Source organism: Vulpes lagopus, chromosome 2 (assembly GCF_018345385.1).
Source record: "Vulpes lagopus strain Blue_001 chromosome 2, ASM1834538v1, whole genome shotgun sequence".
NCBI classification, from domain to species: domain Eukaryota; kingdom Metazoa; phylum Chordata; class Mammalia; order Carnivora; family Canidae; genus Vulpes; species Vulpes lagopus.
The window spans coordinates 102,314,636-102,323,864 of record NC_054825.1 but is presented as its reverse complement, the minus strand read 5'-3'; the positions used below and the strand labels follow the sequence as shown (position 1 = coordinate 102,323,864).

At 39.6% G+C, this 9,229-nt stretch overlaps 1 protein-coding gene across 2 annotated transcripts in view; it reads left to right on the top strand.

The window, feature by feature from the left end:
• The first annotated feature begins 1,751 nt into the window (after window positions 1-1,751).
• Window positions 1,752-9,229, top strand: part of NOX3 (NADPH oxidase 3) — a 60,260-nt gene continuing 52,782 nt past the window's right edge. For both annotated transcript variants that reach the window (XM_041746717.1, XM_041746716.1), the window contains exons 1-4: window positions 1,752-1,799; window positions 2,436-2,531; window positions 2,636-2,746; window positions 3,743-3,827. In XM_041746717.1, the coding sequence (XP_041602651.1) occupies window positions 1,752-1,799; window positions 2,436-2,531; window positions 2,636-2,746; window positions 3,743-3,827 (340 nt within the window). The remainder of the gene's footprint in view (window positions 1,800-2,435; window positions 2,532-2,635; window positions 2,747-3,742; window positions 3,828-9,229) is intronic.

The window sequence follows — 9,229 nt, the reverse complement described above, 5'->3', positions numbered from 1 at the left end:
TTCTGTATCTTACCTATTGTAAAGAATATTGCAGTCAGTAAACATAAGGGTGTGTAGGTCCTTTCAAATTAGTGTTCTTACTTTCTTTGGGTAAATACGCAGCAGTAGAATTACTGGATCACATGGGTCATTTTCATTTTTCCATAATTCATTGTCATTATGTTGAAGTACACAACATACTTAATCATATGTAGTAATTTATTTATTTGTAATTAATAAATTAAATTCAATGAATTCTTAGAGCTTAAATGTGTCCAATTTATAGGAATGAAATTAATACCTGTATTTAAGTATTTTTGATACACAAATCCACATATTAGTATTTTATTTTAAAAAACACAGTATAAACTCATGGTCAACAAAAAAGATACTCAAGTCAGAGAGATCCAAATTCAAGTCCCAAATGCTCTTACTGCAAGTTACTTCACTGGGCCTCTTTCCACATTTCTGTAATGGAGCTTTTACTACCTACCCCATAGAGCTAATGCATGATTTAATTGGATAATACTTGAACAGTTTTTAACCTAGTGCCTGGATTATATATTTAGGATTTAGGATTATTATTATTATTATTATTAATTATGTCAATGAACATCAAATTAATGTTCCTACTAATTTTTAAATTTTTTTAAATTTGTATAGGAAAACTAAATAGATTCACCACATAAAGACACAGAAGCTTAGGCAATTGTTTAAATGATTTAAATATCTTCTTATTTTGGGATCTCTGGGTGGTGCAGCGGTTTAGCGCCTGCCTTTGGCTCAGGGCGCGATCCTGGAGACCCGGGATCGAATCCCACGTCAGGCTCCCGGTGCATGGAGCCTGCTTCTCCCTCTGCCTGTGTCTCTGCCTCTCTCTCTCTCTCTCTCTCTCTCTCTCTGTGACTATCATAAATAAATAAAAATTTAAAAAAAATATCTTCTTATTTTCATCTTAATTGTTTGAAATTTTTAAATGAAATACTTTGGCCAGGACTAACCAGAAAATTGCTTCAACTGGAACAACTTTTTCTATCAAGGTAGTCATAGATATTGTATGGAACACAAAGCCATAAAATGACCAGATTCATCACAGCCTCTCCTAGCATCACTAGGTATAAAAGGATATTCTCATCTATCTCATGGGTGCATCAGGTGGGATGGGGGGATGGATAGTATTTATTCGATCAATCCCACAAATACCATCTACTTAATTCTTTATAGTCATACTCAAAGATTTTTTTCTCTTTTCTTCACCATCTTCTGAAAGACTGTTTAATTCATATTTATTTACCACCATTCTATAAAGGAATTTTTTTAAAGAAGGAAGGGAAAATAAGTAAATAAGTAGAGAAAATAAAGTAGACAAAGTTCATGTGAAGTGTTTTGCTGTACCCAACCTTTGGCAATGAGGTTATTTCTCAAATTTACGTAAAGACTTATCATCTTGACTGCAATCATGTAGAAAATGAATGGGGTATAAAGTACATGAGGATAATTTAATAAAATGAGCTTTCTTTTCTTATGAAATCTTTGAAGAAGAGAATCATTAGACAGAGGCTTGCCTTGTACTCAACCAGGTCATGAGGCATGTCATTGTGGTGATGTGCCTTTGGCAAGAAGTCCTTAATTAGAAATTCCTCGAGAGCTGCTCCCAGTAGGTGCTTCCTGAGACAAAAAGACATAATAATTTAGCAGGGAAGCCCTTACTAAGGATACAGCATCCAGGCTCAGGTGAATGAAAGAAATAATTTATTGACAGCAAAGCTGTCATGATGGGGTGCTGGATTTTGAATGAGAGTCTCTCTTTCACATTAGTAGTAAGTATCATTTTTATTATTCAAGTTTAAATATATATATTAGACAGTCTTTGATTTTTAAGATAATTTGTATAGGAATGCTAAATAGCTTGAAGTATTACTTTGGTAAAAGACTAAAACTTGTTAGAAAACATTCAGTAGATATATTTAATTTACCCTTACAGAATCATGTAAAGTTGTTTTTCGACTGAGTTCATTTCTAATTATTTTTAAAGTCAAGTAGTTTGTTTCTGCATAATGTATGAATGTTTCTCTAAATCAAATGAAGTCTTGGAATTAGACTACGAAATTGGAATTTTTCTAGAGTACTTACTGGGTTGTTTTTAAAGATTTCCTCCTTTTGCCATCATTGATTTAAAACATTAGAGTGATGTTGATTAGGAAGGTTTTGTACTTTTCATTAACTTCCTTAAAGTATACCCATATGTGCTTAAAATCTTTGTTATAAAGTTAACAATTTATTACCATTGTAATACCATCACTGTTAAAAACTAATCTATGAGAAATAAGTATAGAGTAAGTCTGATTAATATTTAGAAGTTCTTCATTTCACTTTAAAAGAAGAACCCCAAGTGATTTTGAACAGAAGGAAAGATTGAAGATAGTATTGATTGGTCTTTTTTCATTCAACATTAGCTCTCGTGGCTGGGAGTCAATTTATATCTGTTTATTGACACCTTCTGTTGGTATGAAGAGGAAGAGTCTTTCCTTTACACACGAGTTATTCTGGGTGTAAGTAGAGTTGGTGACTACACATTATCATTTTGGAAAACATTCTGTTTTCCCCAGCTTCGTTACTCTCACTGTGTCTCTCTTGTGTCTTTATATATGGACAGTCAACGCTGGCTTGGGCGCGAGCATCTGCAGTATGCCTGAATTTTAACTGTATGCTAATTCTATTACCAATCAGTCGAAACCTTATTTCATTCATGAGAGGGACAAGTACTGTAAGTACTAAAATATCTGAAAAATTTTCAGCTGTTATAATGTCCTAATATAAGTGCCATGGAAGACCAAGATGTGCTTTACTCTGAAATTTGAATTGAAGTATGTTTCTTTGTCCGAGAGAACACAATGGCTAAAACTAAAAATCACAAGTTAGTACATCTCTTTTGACTTTTGCTCTTGCCGTTCACTCCCAGCAAGACATTGGAGTCATTGCTCAGCCTTTCCCTGATGCATTTGCTCTGTTGGAAAAAGATGGCTAATAGAATTGACCTGACTCACAAAGATAAAAGAATTATAACAGTTTGAAATATTACCATTTGTAATTGAAAGGAGACAAATATGCAGTTGAGCCAAATGCCACTAAGGACACGTCTTTCAGAGCTCTCAGCCCAGGAATGCACAATCACAGCACACAGGTTTCAGTATGTAGATTTTAACCCCTACCACACATAACAGAATACTTCCTAATTATATTGACTTGATTGTGTTGGGTACTGTGTTTCCTGCTGACTAGAGTAATGCACTGTACAGAAAAATGAGAACGTCAATAACCGTAACTAGATGAAATAATTTATTATATGATTCATCATAAAAATTTTATGAATATTTAGATGTAGATGAATATAGTGCCTTTCTTCATGTAATAAGGAATACTTTAGAATCTATTTAAACTACATCCATAAGGATGATGGTTTCCATCTTCACTTCCTAAACTAGTCAAGGAACAGACATTAGCAGGTTTATTCTAGAATTTGGACTTATGGTCAGGGAACTATACTACCTCTTTCACTTTTATTGAGTTGAAATTTCAGCAAAGCCAGTAATATCCATTTGGTTTTGCTTCTTGGACAAATTAATGGCCACTAACTACTGTGCCCCATTGCACCACCTTCAGGAATATTGAGGCAGAGCCTGAGTCCCACTCTTAGCTCTCAGGATGTTATTATCACTGTGATTTTTTTCCCAGATAAGACTTTCATTTTCTGTTACCCCAGTGCTGCAGAGGACCATGGAGAAGACAGTTAGACAAAAATCTCAAATTCCACAAACTGGTCGCCTATGGGATAGCCGTTAATGCAAGTGAGTGCTTCGTATTCATTGCTCAGTGGATTTTACAAAACCTAATGTTTAGTTTGGTAGTTTGTTTTCACTCCCCTTCCACCAAAGGCTCACCCTTAAATAAGACTTTGCCTTCCATTTGACCACATAAACATTATATAAATGGATTTTTTTAAAGATTTTATTTATGTATTTGAGAGAGAGAAAGAGCACAAGCACGGAAAGGAGCAGAGGGAGATGGAGAAGCAGGCTCCCCGCTGAACAAGGAATCCGACGCAGGGCTCAATCCCAGGGTGCTGGGATCATGATCTAAACTGAAGGCAGAAACTTTACCCACTGAGCCACCCAGGTGCTCCTAAGTGGAATTTTTGAATTTCTGTATGCTTAGAATTTTGATTTTCTGATTTAGACTCGTATAGTTTAGACTCGTATAGTTTTCTGATTTAGACTCGTATAGTTTTCCCTGCCAAGCCTGCAGTTTGTCAGGGAAAAGCTTATGAAATTTCATTGTCATTTGTGAATAATTAAGCTTGTTGAGATCATGACAATAAATACCTAATTGCAAAATGAAAACTGTGCTATTCAATATGATTCACATTGGAAATAAAACTGATCTGTACTCAAAATCCCATTCAGAGTCATAGGAAAGTAGTATCATAGGCAGTAAAAAAAAAAAAAAAAAGGAAAAGTAGGTGAACAGGGTTCTGAATAGTATGGAGCCAGTGGATATAAAAGGACCTTGAAAAGATATGAAGCTTTATAGTGTATAAAGCGTTATTGTTATTTCTTGAATAAGAAAACAAGAGAATTCAAGAGAAATACAATAAAAATTAGCATGCGGGGCCAAGGTTAAGCTCTGATGAGGAAGAAAAGACGCTGAGCAATAACCAACTCATTTGTGGTTTTGTTGGACAACAGATACACTGAAATGAAAGGCTATGTGCACAATAAAGAGTTATGGTTCAGGACTGTTTCTCTCAAACTAATTTAACTATAAAATGTTTTCCTCATTTGTTTTTATCCTCTCATGCATAAAAAATAGCAGAGTAAAAAGAACACTCAAAACAAATGTGGATTTAATTAAGCAACAAGACATGACAGACAGTGCCCGAGTGCCAATTAACACAACTTCGGGTGTGCAGTGAGACATGTGGGGAGATTTCCCCATCAGTTGTCTTCAGTGCCAGATTAAACCAACCCAGGAAATGTCTGCCAGAGTTCTTTGTAGTTTGTTAAGAAATCAGGGTAAGAAGACATCATGTCCTAGAGAAAACTAGCCAAGGGATGGAGGGCAAAGAACAAGCTAATGCATCTTTATGTCCCAAGTGCCTACTTATGGCAGAGTCCACGGAGGTGCCAAAAACTTTTAATGTATGAGTTGAACAAATGAAGGAATGAAGACTCAGGGAAGCAGACTTCAGCTTAGATATGGAAGTCTTTTCCAGACCCTCAAAATTATCTAAAATTGGAGTGAGGGTCCCTGAGTACACGGAGTTCCCGTCGTGGGCTATGTCGAAGTGGAGTCCAGATTGCTACTTGGAAGCCTCGTCAGAGAAAGAATTCAAGGAATCTCTAAGTTTCCTTTAAAATCTTAAGAATTTGGGACACCTGGGTGGCTCAGTGGTTGAGCGTCTGCCTTCAGCTCAGCGCATGATCACAGGGTCCTGGGATCAAGTCCTGCATTCTCCCTCTATGTCTCTGCCTCTCCCTCTGTGTCTTTCATGAATAAATAAATAAATTCTTTAAAATATAATAATAAAATACAATCTTAAGAATCTTTCATCCCTGCATTAAGAGAGGGGATAAAATACAGTAAAATGGCAGGAAAGATATTATCCCTATGCAATCGGTTTAAGGCAGAACTGGACTCTAAGAGAAAGAGAGAAGAGTCCAAAAAACCCATCAGAAAAGGAATCATCGAAACACATCAGAAAAGGAAGCAGAAAATAAAAGAAAATGTTATCCAATAGGTTTGTCCTTAAACCTTTGGGTATGTATATTTTCTATGTAATCATATATCAATAGAATAAATGCATCAGTGAAGTCTATTGAATGTCTCCGATGTGCAAGATACCCTAAAAGAAGCTGTAACCTTAAAGTAGTGTAAGCAGTACTGTTTTCAGAATGGAGAATAATAATTTACCAGGGACAGCAGTTGATTAGAATCTGGCAACCAAATTATTTTATTCCCCTGCCACTGATTGGTCCTGTGATCTATGATAAGTATGTTTATGTTTTTTCCTCTATGGACTTAAAAGAACAATAATTCAATCTATCCAACTCCAGATGTGCAGACTTGTTGTCAGGTTGTCTCTCGGAAACCATGGACTACAAGGTCATCCACTTGCCACTACTGCAAAGAGAATCAAACCTAAGTATAGCATGGCCGGAGGGCCCCGCCACTCAGTGAGCCCTGCCCCCTCCATACTCCCTGGCTTCTTCTCCTTGGAGATGCCCAGCCAGTAGTCTGTGCCTTTGTTCCTGTTATCCCCTTCGTGATAAATGCTCTTCCTCTTCTTACTCAGTGGATAAGACGTTGCCATATCCAGGATTCCTTGCCTGGCCTGCCACCCCCTGACCTACCAGGTCTGGGCTGTCAGCCCACTTCTCCTGCAGACCTCAGTCACCCCTCCTACTACCGAATAAGATTTCTCAGACTCTGATCGCCACAGGGGCTGAAATATACCTTATCTGACTTGGCTTTCCTGGCCCCTGGCACATAATAGACCCTCAACAAATGTGGTCCAACTTGAGGATGAACAGGAGTCAGCCAGCAGGCAAAGGGGATTAGGGGAATTTGTGACAAAGGTACAAGAGGTGACAGAGCAGTTGTTCAGGGGTCCAGCAGCAGCTCGGTGAAGGAAACATAGGGTGTGGGCAGGGAAGAGATTCAAAATGATGCCAGTCGTGGGAGATAAGATAAATTCACATTCTGCCACAAGAGGAATCAGGACACTCTTCCTCCCTCCTTCCATCACAGATCCCTGGAGAGGATCAAGTATCCCCTCCGGGCCTTCTTCTGCTTGAACCCCCACTGCTTTGCTGGGCTCCCAGACATCCCAGGGCTCCCCCCACCCCCCCCCCCACCCCCCAGGGTCAGACTGCTTCTGAGAGCAAAGCACTCCTCCCCCACCACCATGGCAACCAGCAGCGCAGGGCTGCTTCCATTCCCAGCAAAGGCAGGAGGGTGGGGAGAAAGCTCTCTGCTTCTCCCAAACCCTGACATAGCAATTATTACATTTCACACTAACGAAGAAATGCGGCTGGCAACTGCGCTTTTAGGAAAAAAAAAATGCTAAGCCCTGGTTTCATAGATATCCCTTTGCTTTTCACATTTTGTCCTTCTGGTGTATTCGCTTGGGAGCAGCTGAAAATGTCCCCGTGCTTATTTTATTAGCATCGCCCATTATGCTGCTTTTCAAATAGCCGACTGGCTTAATAGAGGTGTGTAACCTTGGAAGAAGTGCATCCACATCGAAGTTGGCGTGCCAGCGCCTAATTTCTCATCCGTTCCTCTCTAAGTTGAACTGCAGGCTTTAATTGGTCAAATCATTAAAGGATGTAATTAGAGCCTGGTGGAAGTAGGCTGGGGAGGAGGGGCGAGACAAACAATGGTATCTATAATCAAGGGCATCACCGAAAACGCAGTGACAGAAACTCTTCTTTTGGCTTCCTGCCTTCCCGCTTGCCTGCCTGTGATAAGAGCTGCTGGAGCATTCTCCAACCACTAATAAATCATTTTCAGAGACCTATAACCCTGGTGGTATAAAAATCCCAGTTTCACAGCCTCTTCGTTCTTATTAATGTGGATCTTTGTGGACTCTGTGGTCCATAGTAGACCTTAAAGACCCTCCAACTAAATAGCAGCACCGTGACCCGGAGCCTCCTTCAGAGGCGGCCTCGAATAGTGACCCAGGCAGCTCCCACCCGCTAGGCTCCAGGGACCTGCTCCAGGACGCAGCTCCTGATGTGTGCCTAAGATTAGTTTACAAACGTCAATACACGTTAGGGACGGGTTGAGAGGAGTGAGCTCGGAGGAAGGATACCGAATAGAAAGATTTGGAGACCCCAAGATAGAGAACAGCCCCAGAGGCCCTAATTCTTTAGGACCAGATCTGGAAAGAATTGCTACTAATTCGGGGAGTGGGGTGGGGAGGAGGCATTGGGACCTCCAAGCAGGCTGTCTCCCCCGCCCTGCCTAGCATAATTTAATGGGATTCACAAATGAGTGGCATGCCCATGGTGCCATAGTCAACGTGTATTCCTGCAGAAATCAGACCACAAACTTAAAAGTTTGAGGACCAGGCTGTGGCTGTAGAAGCAGAGCCAGGATATGTCCCTGGGTCCTTATTTCTGAAGGCTGCTTAATTAGAAGGTGACTAACTCCAAAATGACTGTTATCACTGACAGGCAGGCAGAAAGATAGCAAGAACTGACTGCCCTTCCAAGATTCTCCCTCAATTATGCTTCCTTTCATCTCCTGAAAAATAAAAAGAAGGAAAGAAAGAAGGAAAAGAAACTTTCTCAGGGCAACTGGCTCTAATTGTAGCCTTTATGATTTTTTTGTTCACTCTTCAATAAAAGCTCCTTATTTGAACTCAGAAGTTCACACACCAATTAAATGTGCATTTGTGGTTTGTCCAAGACTGCTGCTCTCTTTTAACTGTAAAAGTACTTTGGTGAGAAAGTAGGATTGTGCAAAGACCCAGTTATAGCAACTTTTAGCCTGACATTTGGGTGGATTCTGGAAATGTGTATCTCAGACTCTTCTACGGGCTCAGCAGAAAGTCCTCAGAGGTGCTGGGAAGAGTATACCTGCATAACTGATGGCATGGGATTTGCCACAAAACTTACAAAGTTCCTTTAAGCCAGTGTTGCTTTTGAAAACATTAAAACATGCATCTCGTGTTTGCATCACTTTCACATTGGATTACAGATCTCTTTGGATGATAAGAGTTCCCAGTTAACTTCGATGGAGATGCAGGAGCCAGATAGCTGGAAGGAAGCCAAGATAGCCTCTAGTTTCATTCAATCCACCCATTTTACAGATAAGAACGTGGGCTGAAAGAAATGAAGTAACTAAGAAGTATCCTTCTCAGTGTCCATCTGGCTACATTCTAATAACAAATCTAGTAACACGATAAGATTCTGATGAGTAAGAGAGAGAAAAGTCAAACCGTATCACTATACTTGAAGTAAATTGCACTGTCCACATAGATAGTGTGGCTGTTCATATAAAAATAACTGAAGTGGGGGTGTCTGGGTTGCTCAGTCCGTTGAGCTTCTGACTCTTGGTTTTGGTTCAGGTCATGATCTCATGGATCATGAGATCAAACCCCATGTCTGGCTCTCCACTCAGCAGGGAGTCAGCTTGGGATTCTCTCTCTCTTCCTCTGCCCCACTCTCTCTCTCTCTCAAATAAA